This window comes from Anoplopoma fimbria, chromosome 4, assembly GCF_027596085.1.
Source record: "Anoplopoma fimbria isolate UVic2021 breed Golden Eagle Sablefish chromosome 4, Afim_UVic_2022, whole genome shotgun sequence".
In the NCBI taxonomy this organism is placed as follows: domain Eukaryota; kingdom Metazoa; phylum Chordata; class Actinopteri; order Perciformes; family Anoplopomatidae; genus Anoplopoma; species Anoplopoma fimbria.
Genome location: NC_072452.1, coordinates 22,670,315 through 22,693,544, shown reverse-complemented (window position 1 = coordinate 22,693,544; position 23,230 = coordinate 22,670,315). Strand labels below are relative to the sequence as shown.

At 40.0% G+C, this 23,230-nt stretch overlaps 2 protein-coding genes across 2 annotated transcripts in view; one reads left to right on the top strand and one right to left on the bottom strand.

The window, feature by feature from the left end:
- Positions 1-249: 249 nt before the first annotated feature.
- LOC129089776 (transmembrane O-methyltransferase homolog) lies at positions 250-2,257 on the bottom strand. The gene is made up of 3 exons (XM_054597141.1): positions 1,968-2,257; positions 1,049-1,245; positions 250-582 (listed from the first exon to the last, which is right to left on the bottom strand). The coding sequence occupies exons 1-3, from the start codon at positions 2,221-2,223 to the stop codon at positions 250-252; spliced, it is 786 nt and encodes a 261-aa protein (XP_054453116.1). The 5' UTR covers positions 2,224-2,257.
- Positions 2,258-6,199: 3,942 nt separating this feature from the next.
- Positions 6,200-23,230, top strand: part of LOC129089969 (LIM and calponin homology domains-containing protein 1-like) — an 80,556-nt gene continuing 63,525 nt past the window's right edge. The window contains 1 exon segment of the mRNA XM_054597411.1: positions 6,200-6,304. Coding sequence (XP_054453386.1) covers positions 6,200-6,304 — 105 coding nt within the window.

Below are 23,230 nucleotides of genomic sequence, written 5' to 3'. Positions count from 1 at the left end.
CATAATGATATTGTAATATATATCACGTTCATTAACAATTTCCTTCAGGAAAGAAAAAATTAAAAAGTAATTTTCCAACAATAGTTTTGTTGAAAATCAGTTATTCAGCATATTTTTTTCATCCTGAAATTCTTTGACCTGCAGTAAACAAGAGAAGGTGTATTTATATAGAATATAGAAGTATTTAACACTACTGGTTTATTGTCCACACAAACTGAAAGCACACACCCTCATCTTTAGATTTAGTTTTCATGTATCTATCCTCGTGCTTTTCTTTTGGTAGAAGATCTCCATCATAAACTGAAGCTCTGACTTGACGCTGTAGCAGTCGGGCCTCGCTCTGACGTGACCCAGGATTTCTCTGCGATCTCCGGCTCTTTGGTTCCTGTAGGTCAGGAGGACGGAGCAACCAGAGGGGCAGAGGAGCTCCTCTTTCTCCAGAGCCAGCAGGTCTGGGAGGTACTGCTCGGGGTCATGGTCCATCAGAACCAGATTTAGACCCTCGCTGGTCCCCTGATTGAGCTCCAGAAATGAATGCAAGGTTGGGATGGCCTCCGCTGAGCTGGATGTCAACACCTGGAACTACAAAGAACCAGAGGAGCACCAGAAGAGAGGTAAGAATCCCTCAGTTTTAATTAGCTTTCCTGTTTGTTTGTCACTTTATCTTTTATTTAAGTGCAGTAAAGTTAAAAAGCTCATCCTCCCTGGCAGGGGCGCCGAAAAGGGGGGTAAAGGAGACGGATTCTAGGGGCCCATGATGGAGGGGGCCCAGAGAGGCCCCTAATGATGATGAAAAAAATTATAATACAGAAAAAATCAGAGTTAGTGAGTTAGTATTCAGAGTGCTCAGTTCTTCCCCTACTGTACATGTCAACTGTCATGCTGTTCTTCTTTCACAAATATGGTAATGATAGTCAAAAATACCATTAAAATGCATAATTGTATGTAAAATAGCATCAAAAAATTTTGCCGCTGTGTTGGGGGCCCTGTAAAGATTCTTTTCATGGGGCCCAAAATCCCTAGCGGCGCCCCTGCTCCCTGGGTGTACCTGGGGGTGTTTGAATCCAGCCACCAGTATGATTTCCTCCCCTAGCTCTGCTGTGAGTGGGTCCAGCTCCACTGTGACCAGTCTGCCAGCAGAAGGCAGCAGACGCAGCATGCGGACAGAGCTGTAGCCACAGTGCATCCCCAGCTCCAACGACCGGGAGGGATGGAGGCGCCTCACTGCTTCATCCAGTGCTTCACCTACAGGAGAGAGGACAGGTGATGCTGAACTTGATCCTTTTCATATCTGTGACTAATAATGACCTGACACTGATTATTTTATAATGTAGAGCACGATTTGTTACACTTGACATGACTTTTCAAACAGAAAGATAAGATAAGATAAGATAAAATAAGATAAAATAGTCCTTTATTAGTCCCACAGCAGGGAAATCTGCAGGATTATAGCAGCAGAGATGATAGTGCAAACAAGAGACATAAGTAAAAAAAAACAAGATCAAAACAAGTATTATAAATAAGTAAATAAGTAATAAGACAGTAAATAATAATAAATAAGTTAAAAAAACTTTAAAAATCCACAATAACTAAAAAATGATATAAACAGACTAATACTTTCTTTAAACTTTTTTAATAAAGTGTTTAATAATTTTAGTATTGCAAATGTAATGTTTTTCAATCAAATCACCTGTGGGCCAAATACAGTAACGGAAAAACTTAGGTGGTGTATTATTACTATAATGTGAGGAGATAGATATGCAGTTAGATGTCAAATATTATACAAAGAAAATGATGTGACACAGTCGAGAGAAATACCAAATTCCCAGTGTTCATTTTAAGAGTTACAAAGACTTTAAGCAGCTTTAAAGGTGTGAAATTTTAATACAAATCCGTTGCCCTGATTAATGAAGACAATTCCTTCCTTGTACCTTAATGCACTGATGTAAGTGATTCTGCATACTGACCAATCTGTGGGCCGATGCAGAGAGACGGGTGACTCTCGGCGTAGAGGTCAAAGGTCTCCAGGACGCTGTCGGCTTTGCCATGGGTGCATTTGGAGAACACAAAGGAATGGGTGCTCCTCACACACACTTTCCCTCTCAGCAGCCTCAACGCCCAGGACAGAGCTCGACGGCACAGCGAGAAAACTTTGACTCGATAACGACTGGATACCATGATGAGGGCGGGAAGCAGCGGGACGGAAGCGACCACGAGCCACATTTCAAAAAGCTGTGATGGAGACAGGAAGAAGGGTGGAAACCTGCAGAATGAAAGGAGGAGAATCAGGAGAGATAATGAGATTCTAGAAAAGTGTCGCATTTCATATCAATTAGATTTGAGTTCTTTTCTAGTTCTAGTTCTACTTCTCTGTTCCAGTTCTCAAGGAATCCCAGCTCTGAATTTTGTATCAATGCAGCCTTTTTGTCACAAATTACGAGGGTATTTTCTGATTCTATATTGGTTAGAAGATAAGTTAAAGAGAAATTCAAACGTTTTTTTTGTATGTTGGCATGCAAAAGTTGCAACATTCACTGTATCAAACTTGATTCTTCTGTAGTCTTAAATAGAATTTTGGGGAAATTATGACTGCAGGAAACACTGTGACAATCAGCATACAGTATGTGTTTATCCAGTTATTATGACTAGGTATTATTACCATTATTGGTGATACACAGATAAAATTGTCAAAATTAAGGTGTTATACTCAACCTTACATATCAATTAACAGGAATAATAAATAGCATTAGGGAATGCATTAAGCAATATATGTTTTGTATTCTTTATAATTCTCTTTAACTGGCAAAAAGAAAAAAAATGACTGCGCTCTGGCACCCCCTGCAGACACTTTATGGTATTTCAGTTTGCAGGAGCGGTTAAAATTCTAAATCATTACAACTCTAAAATGCAGGAAAATATAAGTAACAAGAGACATAAAGCCTGCATATTCTGCTTACAATGAAATACCAGAGGAAGTGTGAAATAAATCTTCTCTGAACACCACACTAGGATTCTGACTGATGGGAATCCTGCAAAGAGTCAATACTTAACGTTATATGGTGGCAATTTTACCAACTTCTAACAGTAAATTAACTGACTATTTTCCCCTTTGCATGTTAAAAAAACTATTGTGTGAGCTGAATGTCTATCATTGTAGTTCCATAAATATGTATAACAGCCCTGAAGATAATAAACAACCATGCAAATGAAACAGTGTAACTGTTCAAAAATCAAAATAGCAGAAAGTTAGATCCTTTCTGCCAAGAATATAGGACACATATAAATAATGTTAATACATTTTCTATTAAAACTCCTGCAGTTTTTTTCTTATTCATCTTTGTCCTTGATTTATAGGTTAATGCATCTTGAATTGAATAAAAAAAATGACTGAATACTAAGTTAATGGTGTTATAGTACAACATTGGAAGAATGTGGATTCTAGTAGTTTATTAAAACATTCTCAACAAAGAAAATGAAATTCTAACAATGATGTTTCTTTGTATTTCCTGAGACAGAAGTGTTAGCATATATGCAGTAAAGGTGTAATACTTGCCAAACTGCCCTGTTGCCCGTCCAGGCAGAGAGTGTGTCCTGTCAAACACAGATGGGACTGTCACTCCTGGAAGTCAAGAAGGTGAGCAGCATAAAGGAAACAACCGGCCTCCTGAAAAACAGACCATCATTTATTCTCCTAAACAGAGTCACTGTGGGACAAAGATTGTATGAAAGAAATCCACTGAACTGCTTTTGGTATCCAGGAAATCAAAGCCTGAGGAACAGGAGAGAGGAGTGGCGGGTGAATCATTACAAATGAACTCCCACAGTGTGTCTGCCTGAAGCTCCTCCTCCTGCATGTCAGTACTGCTGCATTACTCCACAAGAGGTCAGCAAATGTGTGAGAATATCACCAGGCATGTGGGGAAACTTCTGTGTCTGCAGGACCTGGAAAAGTCTTGTTTGGTGGTCACAGTTTCATAAAGTAATGGCTTCTAATGTTGTTTTGTGTTGTGCTTAAAGATGGTGAAATTTGTTTGTGGGTGGCCTCTCCTTTAAAGAAATACCCCTGATTGTGCTGACTTATTATGTAAGCTGTTTATTTCATTATCTAATTGACCACAGAGGGAATGTATTTCACTTTAAATGCTGCCATAAATGTCCTTATGGAGACTTAAGAGGACCACAGGGGGAACAAAAACTTGATTTGAATCCACGATCTTGCTTGGCTGTGCATCTCAGCAAACACAACTGATCATGTTTACAGGTGGGAAGCAGAGGATATATCATAATTAAATTGCAGATTACATATTTCAAAACAATCTTTGAGCTTCAAGTGAAAGGGAGAGTCATGTTTCATTCCAGAGGGTCCTTTTATGTCCTCAAAAACTGCCTTAACAACAAGAACTATGATTTTACTGACTGAGGGAAGAATTGAATTTGAGTTTACTATTATAAGAATGTTCTAATTCAAAATGATAGAGCTGTGTTTAAGACTAAATAAATGGGGCAATTTAGAAAAGTTTTCCCACCATAGTCATTTCCAATGTTTCATTAAGTCTGCCTATTTAACTTCTTGTAGAATGAAACCTGTGAATGTAGTTTACCCCACTTTTTAATTGCAGAATCTTACATTTGTTTTTATGATTAAAAATAGATATAAGCATATATTAATAAACAAAATTGAATACATTTTCTAAGTAGTATCATTTTATAAATTGCCTCATAATGATCAATGACTGGGGATATTTTTTTGGGGCACCTTTGCTCTGAATCAGTGAACTCTGTTCTCTCTCAGTTGGCCCAGATAGTTAAAATGGGTGTGAGATCCCCGGTGTGTTGCTGCCCTCATTGGCTGACGATGGAGCGGCGGTGCTCTGTGTATTTTTGGCCAATGGAGCGGATCATACTGCGGCGTGCAAGTCCTGTCAGTCCAGCTGCGTCAAGTTAGCCAGTAACAGGTAGATTACTACCGGAAGCCAGGCGGATTTTGCATTCAAAATAAGAGCATAAACAAATGGCTGGTGGAGTGGAGTACAATGAGCAATAATAACACTGACAACAAGTTATAAAATTATTAATTTAGTATTCATGCGTTTTAAAAACCTTGCTAACTAAGTGGGTTTTTTTTAAAAGCATTTCCAAAATGTCCTTTAAATACATGCAGTTCAAACAAAGAAATAGAAAACAAAAATATTCAATAATTATTCATAGTATTTTCTAGTGTTTATTATATCCCATTTAACAGTTAGTTAAGTGATAATTTCCTATGTAATTTCCGGTTACCTGTCTCCCGACAAAAAATTACGTACATTAGCACTTATTGTATTCGTATTAGTTTGTTTCTGCACTTATTGTATTCATATTAGTTTGTTTCTGCACTTATTGTATTCATATTAGTTTGTTTATTAGTTTAGTTTTGCACTTATTGTATTCGTATTAGTTTGTTGCACTTATTCATATTAGTTTGTTGCACTTATTGTATTCGTATTAGTTTGTTTCACTTATTTATTCGTATTTTTGCACTTATTGTATTCGTATTAGTTTGTTTCTGTACTTTTGCTCTGGTTTATGCTTTAAGATGCTTGTTTAAGAAAGGAGATGCACTTATGACTTCTGGTGACTAGTAGTTCTCTTGAATACCTATGTTGAATACACTTATTGTAAGTCGCGTTGGATAAAAGCATCTGCTAAATGACTGTAATGTAATGTAATAATGTAATGTACATTCACTTCCAGTTGCCGTCTGCGTTTAATTTGAGAGTCGCAGCAGAAATTTGAATCTTTTTTTTCCATTTCAGTTGGAAAAAAAGAGTTTTTGAAGAATCTAAGAAATGTCTTCAAAGATAAAACATAACATTTGTTTTATTTGAATGCCCCCCCCCCCCCCCCCCAGTTATGCAGTATGTTATCAGGCTTTTATTTCGAAGGGTCTCACCAGAAGCCATATGAGTGACTGTGGCTGTCTTGACGCTGGTTCTCTGCCCACAGACTCCAACAGGAGCGACACTGGAGAGCAGCAACTGGTTCGTTCTCCTCACCGGTGCTGCTGCTGCTGCTGCTGCAACACAACCTGCTGCCCGACACAGTTCAATTCTAATTTCGGTGGAATAACTGTGCTTGCTTTTCACACCTTTTTTTTTTCATTTTTTATTTTTTTTAAAATAAGCTTTAATAGTTGGAGAGCGCAGCAGCTTTTTCGCCAATGGCAAGTCCGGTTGCAGACATAGGACAGTCTCATCAGCATCATCAGCCGGTGACCGAGTCGGCCGCAGACTCCGCGTTTCTGGAGGCGCAGAGATGGATAGAGGTGAGTCCCGGGGAGCATCACCACACTGATCAATGATGTTCAGCACTTTGCTTAACCTTTTCTTGCAAGGTGTTTTGTTGTCATTTGTGTGGCCCTGGTTACTGGTTTGCAGCCTGTATCTGCAGCGGATTCTCCTATAAACTGCATTTTTCTTTTTTTGGGGGGATTTATTGCTTCGTCACCTGTTGTCACCAGGTGGACCCACTCTGCAATAATTTGACTTAAATGATGACAAAATCTATAATCCTGTGAAAAGTTCCTGTGTTGAGTTAAAGTGTGATTCATGCTCAGAAATGCATTTTTTTTTTTTTTTTTTGTGAATATATTTAATTTATTGGTATTTAATCTTCTGCAATATCACATTCCTGTCCTAACTTGTGACTGAACCCCAATACTGAGTTAAAAACTACCTTCAGAATAGAAACTTTCATTCTTGATCTCTTATGATGTATAGACTACAATCAATCTGTTGGATACTGCACATAGTTGTACTAGTCCCTCTTAAATGTTGCAGCAGGCTTTCAGTTGTTTTTGGTGAGGGCCATTGTACAGTAGCGGTGGCTGCTGGTGGGGCCTGATACGTGTTTGGCTGAAAACAATGAATGCATCATGTGGAATGGATTTTTGCCTGATTGCGAGCCTGGTGTACAATGATCACACAGACAAGGTTTTGTTCACGACACTTGCCTGCCCCCCTCCATTGCATTTCACTTTGTCATCCTGCAGTGAGTGAGCTGTCCTCTTGTCAGCATTCAAAACACTGATGACTGGCTGATTATCTGTTGCATGTCGGTGGAATGCTTTCACAGCTTTGCAGGTTTACATAAAGGCTTAAAAATGTGATATGAAGCTCGCTGTGGCACGAGGTGAATGATTCAGTGGAGCAGGGGCGTTGAGAGGGATAACAGGGCGGTGGCCCCCCCCTACTCTTTCTTCATTTACTCATTGACACATTGAGTGCTACCCTTATAACCCTGATCAACTCTGACAACCAATGTTGACTGTAGAGCTGAGATGATTAGTCACTTTTTCAATTGGCATATAATTATGATAAATTAAACATGTAAGTCCTGGTAAATATCTGGTTTCAGCATCTTGAAGGTGAATATTTACCTGTTTTCTTAGTCTTCCAAGATAACAGGAAATACTATCAGTGTTGGCCGAGGGAAAACGCGATGGCAATATGCCTCTATATTGGATCTTTTGTTGGTTGCAGTCTATTTTTAATTCTATTGTTGTGGGCTACGCAGAGAAATCTCAACGCCTTTTATTTGCCACCTGTTTGTATTTTTCTCAGTTGACATGAATCTCATTCTGTTTTATTTTGTTCGTAGTTTTCTACTAAAACGTATTTAAAAAAGAGTTTAAAACATGAGTATTATGTATAAAATATGCGGCTTTATACATAGTGTACCCACATTGCCTTAATGTAATTGTTTTAGCTTTTTAGACTGCTTTCTTTCTAGTTTGATTGAGATTGTGTTTGGGCTACTTTTTTACTGTTCAACTCAACTGTATTTAAAGGGGGTGAATTCAATTTTCAGGGGGGGGTTGCCTTGCGAGAGTTGGGCTGGCGGCCCGCGTGCTAATGCCACCACAACTGCAACATTACCGCCGTCCAACGGAAAGGCCTTATCATCTGTAACAGCAGTATGAGCGCAGTGCTGAGCGCCAGCCATGAGCTAGCCAATGGGCCATGAGCTAGCCAATGGGCCTTGAGCTAGCCAATGGGCCTTGAGCTAGCCAATGGGCCATGAGCTAGCCAATGGGCCTTGAGCTAGCCAATGGGCCTTGAGCTAGCCAATGGGCCTTGAGCTAGCCAATGGGCCTTGAGCTAGCCAATGGGCCATGCTAAAGTCCACTAAAACGCATGTGCGGCTGGTCCGGCTATGTAAACAAAGCACAGAGAAACTTAACAACACACACAAAGGGAGAGTGACTTTATTCTCTGCTCAGGTAGACATTACTCCACAATACAATTACGCAGCAAATTGTTGTTTGCTGCTATATAAATGCTATGAATATCTTACAGAGAACCTTTATCAATTTGGAGTGAATGTTTTCAGGACATATTTTCTGAGAAGCATCATTATGCTTGAATTGCTCAGTTACCAACTTTAAAAAGGATCTGCATCAGCATCGTATTGGTCCATTGTTATACCTATTGATGACATTAGGAGACGTTTCATAGAACTCGAGTGAAACCTAATTTAAATATCGGATTTCCAGCAGAATAAAGAAGGAAAAAAAACAATTAACCACCTGAAACAAGATATGTCTTAATCTTTTCCCTGTGTAGCACCTGCACTAAGACTCTTAATAATGGCAGGGTCAATATTTGTCAGCGTGAATAGTTATATAGTAGGCATATTAGATAGTGGTATTGGCTGAACTATAATGTTGAATCCCTGGATGCTCATTTTATCTTCAATAGCTCCAACACTGCATTTGTTTTGGCCGAACCGGTCCACCTATCATTTATAGCGCTGTATTTTAATGCATGTCTCATTGCTGTGACTTGGCTGTCCGCCTCCATACAACCAAGAAGACAATAACAACATAATTGTACACTCTATAAAGAGTAGAAAATGTCAGGTTTTTTTTTAATGCGTCTAGTTTGAGACTAGTATTTTTTGAATGTTTCGACTCTGGCTATCTTACTGACAACCTGATATGTCTTCATGTGTAGTTATTGCCATACTGTGTCTAAACTATCAAAATGTTTTACTTATAGTTAGTATTAGAAACGACAGATCCTCTTTAAGAGTGTCAGGCGCCATTGCAGACCTATTTAGCGGCACCAAACTCCTTGGAGGCCCATATCAAGTCTTTAAAAAGCCACTACTGACCTAGAATCTCTGAGGCAGATCAGGAATGAGAGCTGAAAAGGCGGGAGTGAACTGATACCAGTCCTGTGTTGTTCCTTTATCACCCCCCCCGCTGGGACTGATTTCATTACCCATACACACCTGGTGACGGTTCTTCAGTCACCTCAGGGAGCCAGCGACAGGTTACTGGATCCTGAATGTATAGAGCAACACAAAGCCTCAGTCAGCATCCCAGCAGCCAATGTTTGACGGCTTTTATTCACATGCTGTGTCATATAAAGTGTCAGGACTCAAGGCTAGAGGTCATAACAAAGGGTCTCCTGTTTGCCATTTTATTGTCGGTAGCAAACCGTGCAAAGAAACTCCGGCCGGCTTCATCACTGTGGACTTTGTTCACTTCATCAGCCATACATCTTTGGTCGCAAGCAAAAGTTTCACCGTCTTTCTCTTAGTCCTCTTGTTTGTTTCAGTTTAAGTTTGCAATCGTAGCTGTTTATATTGTGTCAAAGACCCATAAGTGCAATATTGAATTCTTGATTGCAAAGGCATGTCTCAATCTTCTCACCTTCTAAAGGTGTGCCATGCATGAACAACAGCTGCCCTTGTTGCATATACTGTACAACAAAACAATAATCAGATCGCATAAACATGTCTTGCAGAGGCTTGTTTGTTTAATTCAGCGTGCTATTCTGGGGCCTGTTCAAACTTTGTGCATTTGGCATGATTTTTTTTTAATAAACCAGATCAGTTACTCTTAAGTTTTGTTTTGTTTTGTTTTGGCATGGGAGAATAATAACAACCTCGGTGCATTTGCTAACACACACACACACACACACACACACACACACACACACACACACACACACACACACACACACACTTAAGACTCCTGTAGAAAATCAGATTTATGCCCCTCTGTCAACGTGTTCTGGTGGTCCTGCCATAGTTGCATCCGGAGTAGAAAACTGAAATACAGTTCGGCTTATGATTTCACCCTGTAGGTTAGCATAGCACCACCGTAACAATAAATGACTTTGTCAGACATTTGTTGAATACCTTAAGAAATAAAGCAATGACCGGATGTTTTGAACAGTAAAAGACTCTGCTAGGGAGATCACAAAATGTTTTCTCGCATCTATTTATAGTTTGCACCAAAATGTCTTTGCTAGATGAGAAAATATTGATTTAATTTAGTGTTGCTAAAAGGATAGATTGCTTAATCTTCAGCTATTTTTCTTCATACAAAGCAAGTTACACTCATAGTTCGCTTTATATCACAAATAAAATCCTCTCAAATGTGTCACCATGGGAGCTAAATTCAGGCAAATGGCAACCAACGGCCCTGTCCGTAAAACCCCAACACCTTGATGGAGCATTTACACTTGTATTCATTACTTCCTGCCTGCCGCTCCCTCTCACCAGCTTGTCAGTAACGCAATTGCTAATGACAGTGTTTAGGCTCCTCTGAACTTCAGACGAGCCTGACTGGCCCTTTGATGAGGATGATTGATTTGTGTCACATAACCACAGGCTGTTTGCATGAACGGAAACCCAATGAGATTATCCGACTGGTTCTTTTCCCCAGCACACGTCTTAGTGGTTTGATGAATTGGCCCTCTTCTGAACGTTGGCTGAGGACTATTTTGCTGTTGGCAAATTCAAATCAGAGCATAACTGTGAGAGAATAACTCTTCCCTTGTTATGATTAAAGACATTTATGGAGGAAAAACAACCAACTGATGAATTGACGTGAAAACTTTGCATTGGAACAAAGTTTTAACCTAAAACGTGCAAAAAAAACAGCAAATCAAGTTTAGCATGTGGAATATAATGAGATACCTTGTCAGTTTTAAACAAAGCCAAGTATGATAGATTAACTCACTTAGGTATTGTTGATTTCTGGTTTTCCTTGGAGTCGGTCATACTCTGTAAAAGCAGACTAATAATGAATTATGTCTATATAGACTAGCAGTTAAGCTGTGTTGCAAGTGAGGCTGTATTGTACAGCTTAAAACACACTGCACTGGGGTCTGCAGAATATGGCAAGTCATCTTGGACTGGCTCATCAAGTAAGTTCAAGCTGGTCAGTCATATGTCAGGGTGTTCTTTTCTGTGCCTGCATATAATCTACAAAAAGCAGGTATGTCCAGTCTGTTCAAATTTAAAGCTTTGTGCTTTGGTTCTTGCAAAAAAGGGTCAAAATTTGATCACCACAAAAATCAACGTGGTCAGTGTTCTTTTTTGCAATATATCATAGATATTAGTATGATTTTATTTCCCTTCCATTTCATGTTGGATGGCTGTTTACTTGGCTCATGGTGATCTTATTAATTCTTGATTTAATCATGTGTCAAAAATGTGTAAATATTTGTTCTTGGCAAGATGTCCTTTTTGTTTTCCAGAGCTTGTCTCAACTAGATCAGTGTCTCTCCTCTATTGGTTCTGTTCTTTTTTTTCTCTTTTTCTCTGTAACCCTGAACCCCCACCCCCTCCTATCCGAGTCATGGCACGTTTAGGGGGCTGTGAATAACAGAAAGTTCCATTGTGACATGCCTGTAAGGGAAGGTGATATCATCCACATGTCAAAGGCTGATATCATTCCAGTGATATCATTTTACTCAACAGACAAATCACCAGACTGATCCATGACACTAGAGGTTCAATCCTCTTTTAGTATTTACCAGTATACACACAGTATTTCATCTGGAGACTTTAGGTGTGAGTGTTGGAGTCAACACACAAATGTTCAGGGTGTTTGTTTTTTTAAAGTCTGAACTGAATAAGAAAAACAAATTTTGCAATAGCATAAATCAAGCAGTAAGTCGTGTAAAAAGGTTAAATGGAAGACATCCAGTAGACATCATTCTGTTGCTAAACAAACAAACAGGCTTCATCAATCACAATGCATAAGTGCAATGCTGACAAGAGGGACCAACCTAATCAGACTGGAATGAGATACAGTTTATGATGTTAGATTACCCAACGGGCTGAGACTTGATGACAGCTCTTGGGGTTTGCTACGGAAACTTTGGGTTAAGGTGCCAGGAAAAGATGAACCAAACGGAACAAATGAGGAAAAGAGGTGTAAGAAGTGCCAGAGTTTTTAACACTGATGGTGATCCTCATGCATTGTAAGGACAATATGTCATATCTCCACATTTCCATATGCTTATTTTGGTGTAAGACGCATTAAAGGTTTCTTTGCAAAACCGCTTATTTGAATAGTGGTTGTACATTGTGCAATACAACACTAGATCAAGGTTTTGTGATTGGATTGATTGATTTTTTTCTGTTTTTGAACGTTGTATGGAGCAGAACAGTTTTCAGTGACAGAAATAATGTAATGTCTGCTAACATGGCTGCAATATCTTTTGTTTTTTTCAAACCTTTTGAAATATGGATTTTTTCTTTTTTTATGTTTATGTAATCAGCATCTTAAATTTGGGCACTAAACAATCGACATCCTTGAAACTGTGCTTGTTGGCTTAAGTTGCTTGAACTCCTGTGTTAAGGTGGAGGCGTGATTTGAAGCTGACTGGAGTTCTTATTGGCATTCGGCTTAATACGAATGGCCGTTTTAGCTGCGTTTGCAATCGAGATAAGATACGTAATAGCTGTTTTTGAAGTACATTTGGGTTTTTGCTGCACAGACACTGTTGATGGATACTCATGGAGAAATCTTTGTCTCCTGTCTGATTTTCAAAGAGAGCCGTGATGGGTTCATAGAATCAGGCCCCTGACGAAAAAGATCACAAAGCGAACCTTACAGAAACGATTCAAATCCATCAACAGCTATTTGTCTGTTAAAATCTCATTGACTGACACTCCGTATAACGAGCACTTTCATACCAGCAAGGTAATGTTCTGAATCGGCCCTAAAGGCTCTTTTCCTTTGTGGATCCCATGATGGCAACAGAACTTGCAATGCAGCACACCTCTGTGTTTTTGGCTCAGGGCTGTTTTGGAAAGCTGGCGCCATGTGCTGAGAAAGATCTGTAGTCTCCTCTGAATTCATCCATGATGTCATTCCCAGTTTGGGGGCATTGCCATTCTTTCCTTCAGAGTTCAACTGATGTGTTAAGTGCTGTGATGTCTTGTCAGTTATTATCAAAGTACATCAGATGCAGTGCTTTGAATACGAGCCAAGGAAGAGGGTAACTTCAGGCTAGATTGAGGATGTCCCCTTCATCACTCACCTTAGTGCTCTGATGAACTGGAAATCCATGGCCTACCACAACCTCCTCTCATATTTTTGCATCTTGAATGATTAGTTTAGAGTACACAGTTAGGTGTATTATTCCTGGATGAAACACGGACATGAGTCTTCTCAGTGGCTCAAGTCTTTCAATTTGTTTCTCTGCATTCTGAGCTAGATTTGTAACATCTGCCGTCAGTGTGTTTACGGTCATATATAAGCAATTTGGATAAAGAGTCTGTGCATGCATATATTAGAGTAAATATATTGTGTTTACAAGATAGGCGGTTTGAAGTGTTGAGCTATAGACTGACCGTGAAGTTTCTATCTTTTATGGATCCCTCAGGGGAGAGTGTTATATTTAGCCATTTCCATCAGCGCAGTATGCTGCTAATCACCATCATCACAAGACTCAAGTATTACGTTTATGGCATGAAGGACAACAGTCTCCAAATGCTTGTTGAATAAGCTTTATTTGCACACAGTTGTAGTGGCTTGTCATGTATTTACGTTGCCTAAAACAAAGCATCCAAAGCAATATCGATTGAACAAGTCACGACATAATCATCCGCATTCTGCTCAGCTGAGCTGTAGCCGATACGAGTGCAACACAGAATTGGATGCTGTCGTTTTTTTTTACAATTTGATTGAAGCTCCTTCTTTGCCAGAACATAAATCAGCGTCACACAGCTTCACAAATGATAAAATCCATGAAAGTAAAATGCTAATCACTAATCCTGTGGCTATGATCTTCTTAATCCCAGCAGAATCCGTCTGTCCTCTCCTGCTGAAGCAGGGAAAAGAGCTGGCGTGTTGACACTGCAGCACTAGTAAAAGAACCAGGGCTTATATGTTTCAGAGACGCAGGCCTCGTCATTACACCTATGTCTATTATTTCAACCCCCAAATATTACACCCATCTTTTCAAATTATAGCTAAACCTAAATCAATTATATCAGTGCTATGGGACGCTTCACAGTGTGTTTAGATCTGGTCAGACACTTTCATAAATGAGTTGGACAGTTTAAGAATGCCTCTGCATACAAGCAAAAAACCTACATTGTAAACAACAATAATGCACTTGTCAGCAAATGCCTGCCAGTCTGCGTCCAGATGGGTCTTTATAAACGGTACGCACGTTTAGGTTGAGAGGTGATCATGTGATGGATTACCAAAGAAGATGGGAGATTAGCCCCTCCCCTTCGTCTCCACTGTGTTTGCACGTTTGTACATCTGTGTTCATGCAGTCACTGAGGCAACATGAATCCACTTATTATTCCATATTCTGGAAATCCAGTGTGATATTTAGGCAAATAATGACCAAAGTTTCTGTTTTGGTTTCACATTTTTCTGATCTTGATGATCACTGATCATCAGCCATTCTGGTGTTTATGTGTGTGGCCTGCATATGTAGCTCACTGGTGTGACGCCCCGTTGTCTGAAGGAGCTTTGAAAATGAAGCAGTGGGTTTGTTCACTTCCAATAACGGCAAAGTGGATATTTGAAAGCAATACTTGCCAAACTAGACGCACAAGAAAAGTGCTCCTCTGAAGCAGGAAAGAAAAGAGAAGCCGAGTGGCTCAACTTATCTAGTAAAATCTGCAGCTACTTCATTTTATAATCAAATATATTCAAATAAAGTTGGACACTAGGCAATGTGAGAGCAACTTTATCCAGTGAGGTTGATGACAACTTATCACTTATTAAAATAATTTTCGGAATGTTAAGTAGTTGATGTGTTTCCCAAAGGCATTTATTTAAATGAGGCTGTATCTGTGGGTTTTAAAAACAACCAATGACAAACTGGCATCGCTTGGCAGATTCTCGTGTCCCAGGATGCATTTATTTATACTTATAATATAAAATAATGGCATTTGTACCCCTGTAATGGTCTGCCAACCTGTCCAGGATGTACCCTCACAAGATGCATGCTGGGATAGCCGATATCCGAGCTGGATCCTTAACTGGACAAGCGATAAGCATGATGAAAAAATCTGTTGGATCAAATAGAAGGATTGAATTATATAACGGCAAACTGAGCATCGAGAATATCAGCTGCTCAGTCTGGATGTCTCTTTGACTTTTCTGGCTCTGTGTGTCTGTTGACGACGGATGGTGCAAGTCTGTCTGTGACAAGGTGAACATATTCATCTTGTTCAACTGTCAGGTCTGTGTGTTCATGTGCTGAAAGGGAAAAGGAGCTTTCAAGGAGGAGAGAGCAAGGCAGCCTGGCACTCACACTGCAGTGCGACACACACACACACACACACACACACACACACACACACGCACACACAATACGCACCAGAGTGAAGGAGGTACAGCCGGCGGTGTGCCAGGCCTGCACTGCCATTCTCTGCAGGGAAGCTGTTAACAATTGTTGTGACTTACCACACTAGCCAGTGCAGCTAATGCTCACTCTGAAGACAAACACAACTGACAGATGTTGACAGCATATTACTGTGAGGCCTGGGTGGTTCGGCATTTCAAAGTCAATTTCAATCATGATCAGAAACCCTTCATCCAAAATGACTTGCATAATGATAGTAGAATATGCAAAGTGTTTTCAATATGAATGTTTTCATGTGTTCACGGTCAGTAAATTTCTGTCCGTTCCCATGCATTTTTGCCTGAATTTGGCTTTTTCTTGGGTAGTGTTTTTGCTGTGGGTGCGGCGTCCAACAGGGTGTTTAGGGTGCTTAGGGTGTGTCTAAGAAAATGAAAACTAGTCCTAGTGTAATGATCAGACATTCAAGTGGAAAATTAAAACTAATGAGCCGGAGAAACTTCCCTTCTGTTGGTTTCCGCACTAACCGCAGCTGCTTCAATTAAGACATCGGCATTTAATACATTTTAAAGAAAAACAAAACCACTGCAAGGCACTCGTGAAGTAGAATTTATGATGTAGACATCTTGCAATTTGCTGTGCTACTTCATCATGAAAGCCACAGCATGTCCACAAACCGCCCTGGAGTTGTTTTCAGTTAATACTCCTTTGAACTAACCATTATATGAAAGCTTTTTAAGTTTTACTTGAAGGATTCTGCTCTTCCTTTCATTAGGCAGCACCCACAAACCGAAGATGACCTTGAAACAGACACACGAAACTCTGTAGAGGCGTTCTCCTTCCTGTCTGCTTTAACATTAATCAAGTGAATCTTAAAATATTCAACGCTCGTATTGTGGAGTAGATGCAGTGATAAAGAGACCATACTTCAAATTTGCTCTGTACAATCACCGTGACCACCACCGCACAGTGATTGTTTAAAATCCATTTAAAAAAAAAAGAAAACCTCACTTCCTCCGGATTTTCCTCATCTCACCCATTCAAACCGTCTCGTCACAAGCCTGTTCTGTAATCTCTGTCATAATTACAGGCTCTGTCTCCTCTGTCCTGTAATCTGCCATCACCCTATTGATTGCCCTTATTTACAGGCAATGTGGGTCACTTTGTGTGCATCCCATTTAACTCAGATTTATTGATTTGTTTTAGTGGGCTTTTGACCCAAAGGTTACAGGTTCAAGTTCTTAGACTCATTTGAAAAAACTTTTTCAAATGTGGGAGACTCTTCTGCAATCCTCCAGCAAATATCTTTCAGTAAATAGTGTGCTGTCCTCATTGCACATCTGCTGAGCTTACTCAGTGATTTCTGGTGTATGTGCGATATTTTACTCTGTTGAAAAAGATGCATGAGTAATCCTAAAAAACATATCCCATCAGGTGTTACTCACACTTCTTCCTGTACTTTGCAGCATTAGGAGCTTTTCTTAGCTGACATATGGGCATGTTTGATGGGTAGGACAGAGACTGATGTTTCTCAACCGTCCAGGGGGATATTTCTAATTGGGTCATGCAGGCTGAGCTGGTTTCCTAGTTTTCTGAGTTGGGGCACCGGGGAGCTGGACTCTTTCTGACTATCGAGGGAGCAAGTGCAACCTGCACTGGATGGCAGGCTGACGGACTCGAATAGACCCTTTTACAGCAGATATCTTGATAACATCATAGAGTTAGCTGGAGGCAAAACAAAATGATAGACTGGAGGCAAACACGAATCATCTTAGAGAAGTAGAGTAAAGGTATGCTTTGAAAATGTTGCCATGCTGTGTTGTTGGGTGTCAGAATCAATGTGCATGTATTTCATTTTACAGCTTTTTACTTTATCTTTACCTGAAATGCTCATTTCACAGTTGATCAATGTTCGGCTTGGCTTTGGATTCTCTGTGAAAGTGATTGAGATCGTTCAGCTTCAGTTCAGTTTGTTTCATTATCATTTTGAGGATGAAATGTGACAGTATTTTGAATCAGGGAGGTGAACTCAGCTTTTGCCGTGTTTCAGATAGATATTTATATAAGATATTTTCTATTGTTTCAAGCAAAAGATAAAAGTCTCTGGTTTTTTTTTTTTTTTTTTTTTTTTGCACTGCAGAGAACCAGAGGACTCATGTCCGCCATGAATGGAGGCTTTTAGAACTGAGTGGGATGCCTTTCATTGTCACACACACACCCACACACACACACACACACACACACACACACACACACACACACACACACACACACAGTCTCATACACATGATTCTATGCACGCTCACCCCGACATTCCTGAGCGCCTCAATCCCCATCCCATTCAGACGCACACAGACTCGCAGAGCTCCCCAGCTGGTCGCCCTCCCCAACCAACAATGCATGCTGTCACCACACTCTGGAAAGTGACACAATTGTCTCTCAGCTGACTGGCGTTTGTCTGGAGAGAGCTGCATGATGCAGCATTGCTGTCACTAGTGTGTTTATCTCATATCAGAGGGGGGATTTCTGTCTGTAGCTGCAGTCTACAGGATTCCATTCCAAAATGCTTTAAGTTTGTTTTAAAATAAGAAAATGTTTGTCTTGCATGTGGTCTTTTCAAGAAGTTTATTGGAAAAGGGTATTAAAATATAATAACTTTAGGTTTAAAATCTAGGAATCTAATTAGGGTTTGATAAGCTGCATGTTTCTGCCCCCTCTGCTTCCATTCCTGTCCCTTCAGTATTAGTATTCACCATTAGCTGTTATTTGCATGAGAATAAGCGTCTGCTTTCTTTCGTTTTCTTACTTTTTTTTCTTCTTCTGATTTGACAGTCGTAGTGCCACAATTGTGCATCTTTGCACGACATTGGAATGTAAACTACTTAGCACTGTAGATATATTAGTTAGCTTCTGAGACAGAGACGTGAGTTGAGAAATCTCTGTTTACTGAGAAGAATAGATACAGCAAGACGATGTTCAGCTGTCAAGGCCTGAATATAGATTTTCGCAACTTGGTTTTTGTTGTGGAACGCTATAAAAAAGATTTATCATTTATTGGATATCCTTTACGAGAATGAGCCTGCAGAGTAAAACTTTTGGACTTGTCAGCAGATACACGTCTTGAACATTTCCAGTCATCCATCTAAACTTGTCAAAGACGTCACTAGTGAGCAAGCAGTTTAATTGACAGCGTTGGAACCGCGTCCACATAAATTACAGCAGATGTTAAGTGGTAAACCTGTCTGTTGAATTATTCTTCATGTGTACAATGAAAGGTTAAGACAAAAATTGTCCATCGCTCCTTTTCTGCTTTTTCTAACTTATTTTCGAAAGCAAGAAAAAAATGCAATGCCGTGTTAACTTTATGCCTATTACCATTGAACAGAAATCAGATTTGCTGGAGCAGGAGAAGATGTTGAGATGAATTGTCTGTTCTTTTTCATAAAAAAATGTTTAATGCAATGTTGGCGGATGCAACACAGCACTGATCCAACTCATATCCAGATCATGAAAGCATTCTCTTTACCTGGTGTGAGCTAGGTATTTTATTTTATTAATCTTTAGGCACAGAACAAGCTTTATGTTTTATGACACTCCTGGCAGCGATGACAAGTGAGCAGAACAGAAGAATAATTGTGTAATCAGTTAAAGATTAATAACTACATCATGACTCGGCCCATAAATGTCTCCACCTGCTGTCCAGAAACTCATACCTCATTGACTGAAAACCTGAGGAGACGGACATCACCATAACGCTGTAGGCAGCAAAACTGGGAACCAAGCAAGAGGCCCATTATCACATTAGCAAACAAACATGCACCTTGAACAGGCATTTCACTAGTCTTGCGAAATTGAAACCTAAACTAATGATTTTATTGTTTGTTTTTTAGTCATTAGTGTAGCTAAGACACTAAGTAAAATCCATGTTATTGGCAGCTTTATGTTTGTTTGTGACAGAGGTAGAGAAAGAGAGAGAACCAAACAAAGATATGTTTTGAACTACTTCTTGATATCACTGTTTTCCTCCAAAGTATTGATATGATTACACAGGACCACCATCATTGCACCACTTACAAACTTTAGCAACCCTTTGGCAACCTCATGCTGATGGCTATTTACGAGTCTGGCAGTTTTAAAGTAACTCTCACTTCATCAATTGTTTGTAGCTCAGTTGCTGCAGCCTGGCTCTGCCACTGCCAGGGTGTAGGGTTCAGCTTTCCATGCTGAAAATACAAGCAGTCACTGTAGTGAAGGGGATAAAAGCATCCGCTGAATGGCATACGTTTGACTTTGTACAGTAGGAGTCCTGTTCTCCCCGACTGCAGCGGGTCAGCCTCTGTGAGGACAGCAGCAGGCAGAGGTCTCCACAGGCTCCGTCAAAACCTGGACCACTGCCAGCCATGCAGTTTAGGGAAGCTGTTTGTCAAGTGCCTGCAACAATTTAAATGTGACAGGGCGTTTAGGAAATCTCACTGAAGTACTCTTATATACACTAACACTGAAAGAACCCGTTTCAGTTCAGTGATATAGAGCAAACCGGCCAAATGCAGTCCTTATATGCTGCCTAAAAGGACCCCTTTTGTTCTTGTTTTCCTTTATCCTATTTTGAGTTGGTATGTTGAATGCAACATAGCCCACTGGAGATCTACAGCTTAACCAACAGATTCATTTAATCAAGTGCAGTGGCTGTTTTTCATCATGCCTAGTGGGGTGTCCTAGATCAAAACTCTTAACAGTTCACTGACTGCAGGTCTCTCTAGTTAAGAGTGTCAACTAAATACCTACAGTGGAATGGCTTAGCGTACAGCGCTGGTCTCTTGAGTGCTGTTATCCTCATCAGCTTGCTGGTAGCAAAGGATAAACTCTAATCCTGACTAATCTAGCCAGCTGCACCTCCCTCCTTTTTGGGGGGTGAGCATGACCGCTCCCCTGGATGGCCGGAGTCCAATTTTGAAATCAGTAAAGAGATACAGGAAGCTTATCTGAGATGCTTTGTTTGCCAATTCACACAAGCAGATATTACGCAAGGTATTTCAAACAAGGCAATTTTGTTGAAATGTGTTCTTCAGATATCCCGCCTAGATCCCAATATACACACACACATTTCATAGGGGTCATAGCACAGTGCCCCCGGAGCAGTTTGGGGGTTCAGTGCTGTGCTAAAGGGCATCTCGGCAGTGCCCACGAGGCAAACTGTCCCCTCTTTAGCTACCAGTCCACACACCAAACTTGCTTTAATGATGCTTAATTGTCCCAGTAGGGACAAAGTAGTAAATTAAACAGCATATGTGTTATTTTATTTATTTATAAATTAGATTCTACATTGTTATTCAGCAAACTGGAGTAAATCCAGCTTGCCTCGGTGCCAGACTCTAGATGCAATAAATTAGCCACCACAATTGGTCCAACGTGCGCTGAACCCTTAAACTAGTCCGAGTGCTCAGCTCAAACCGGACCAAATTCTGCACCCCCCAGAGCCAAGCCAAATCAGGCTGCCATTTACAGCAGATCCAGCTTCCCTTTGTTCCTCAGGTGGCAGAACACCGCTAAATGTGCCAACACTATGATGCTAAAATAACCAGGCCGGCTACTTGTGTGAATATAAACTAGGGAAATTGCCTCAGTTGGAACAGAAACCTGTATCCTCTCTCACCTCTGGAATATAAATGACAAAACTGCCATTCTCCAGGTCATCCGCAAGGCATACTGCTGTTTGAAGAAAGGGCCACACCTTTTTTCTCTAACTGGAAAATGTCTGTCACTCTTACTATGGTGTTGCTATCGCTTTTCCTCATCTTCACGTGTGGCCTAGAGCTGAAAGCCAAAAGTTCACTAATCTTGAGTTGAAGCGAACCAGACGGGTTGAGCGATCGCAAAAACAACACCTGGAACGAGATAGACATAACAGATTGATAACTTTATGGATATCAACGTTGTTTTTTTTCCTCTTAACCCTCGTAATAATTTTTATGTTGCTATGATAAAGATAACCAGGTGAACAGAATGATTGAATCAAAGATGTACCCCATCTTTGTTTTTGTCTGGTTGCTCTTATCTAACTCGCATGGGCCTCAACCATAGATGGAATACTTCTACTGCTGTGGCATTTCCTTGTTTTCACAACATTTACAGTTAAGATTATATCTGTCAACTTGCTTAGATCAACACATTAGTACATACTTCATATTTCATGTTAATTTTGTGCACTCACTGAGCAATGTCCGTGATATAATCAGTTATTCGCTACTAAGCAACTTATGCAATGTGAACAAAGCTTAAGCTTCAGTAGTGAACATTCCCACATACTTCTTCCTTGACTTAGTTTTCAAAGCTCATTTCCAACACTAATGTTTATCCATAGTTCCTGACCTGGTCAGCCACGAGTCCTTCTCAGATTGCTCATTTGCAAGTGTACAGGCGTGTGCGTGTGCGTGTGTGTGTGTGTGTGTGTGTGTGTGTGTGTGTGTGTGTGTGTGTGTGTGTGCGTGTGTGTGTGCGTGTGCGTGTGCGTGTGCGTGTGTGTGTGTGTGTGTGTGTGTGGGCATTATGAGTAATATGACTAAGTAAGTGATACTATGTAAAAGAGTGTAGGCTATTGGTTTACATCATCCTACAGTGGGGATCGGAGCTTGATCTCATAACGAAATTCCTTTTAAAATCTGCTTAGAAGAATTATTACATGTTCACGGATTTGAGCATTACAGGGTTTAGCGTACAATCCCACAATGGTGTGTTCTTTGGACCTGCTTTATTCACATTTTTTTTTTTTTAAATATACAGAATATAACCCTCAGGTTATATGCTTCTGTGTGGTGCCTCTTCTGTGCAGTGGTTCATCGTGTTTCCTGTCTGACTCACAGGATGTAGACTCTTTTTTTTTTATTTTTACCATTTTACAAAGCTTTTTTCATGACGCTGTTAAAGGACACTGAGGGCTTTGGTTGAAATCAGCTCTTTTGCGACACTGAAATTGACAGTTACACTTGCTTTTCATCTACCTTTCTGCTAGTGTATAGCTTCACTGCACCTCATCCGTTACCCGAGAAGACTAGTGTCTCTACCCTATAATTTTTTTTCCATTTGGTCAAGAGAGAGTCATTCAATCAATCACTTAGCAACCTGGCAGCCACTCGTGTTGTTGTCAAGCAGCTCACCTCTTTCTCCCAGGGAAAATATTTATCTCTCTGCAAAGATGTGAATTTTGATAAATTACTGGAAGAATTCTGGTTCATGGACCTAAACAAACAAACAAATCAAATAGATAATTAAAATATAATAACAGGAATCACTTTTAACTTCTACCTTACTGTTATTAATTGTACAGTAATCACACACAGGTATGAATATTATGGAAATACTAATACCTTTATGTCAAAGCTGTACATTTGCTGTATTGTTGCAAAGTGTCAACAGTTTTGTTTATTGATCTATTGTTATTGTAAACCAAAATGACATAAATACTCATTCATCAGTGGTTTTCTTTGTCTCCCATGAATAATAATATGAATATCTTTATGTTTTTGACTGTTGGTTGGACAAACCAGACAGTTTATGTCAAATTCAAGCACTGGGAAACCATTAGGGGATTTTTGCTGTTATTTACATACATTTCATAG

Excerpts from the sequence above, each read along its gene's own strand:
- LOC129089776 (XM_054597141.1), bottom strand. The coding sequence starts at position 2,223 with ATGTGGCTCGTGGTCGCTTCCGTCCCGCTGCTTCCCGCCCTCATCATG. Across the intron at positions 1,246-1,967 it reads CTGCATCGGCCCACAGATTG|GTGAAGCACTGGATGAAGCA; the intron begins GTCAGTATGCAG and ends TCTCTCCTGTAG. Across the intron at positions 583-1,048 it reads CTGGATTCAAACACCCCCAG|TTCCAGGTGTTGACATCCAG; the intron begins GTACACCCAGGG and ends GGTTCTTTGTAG.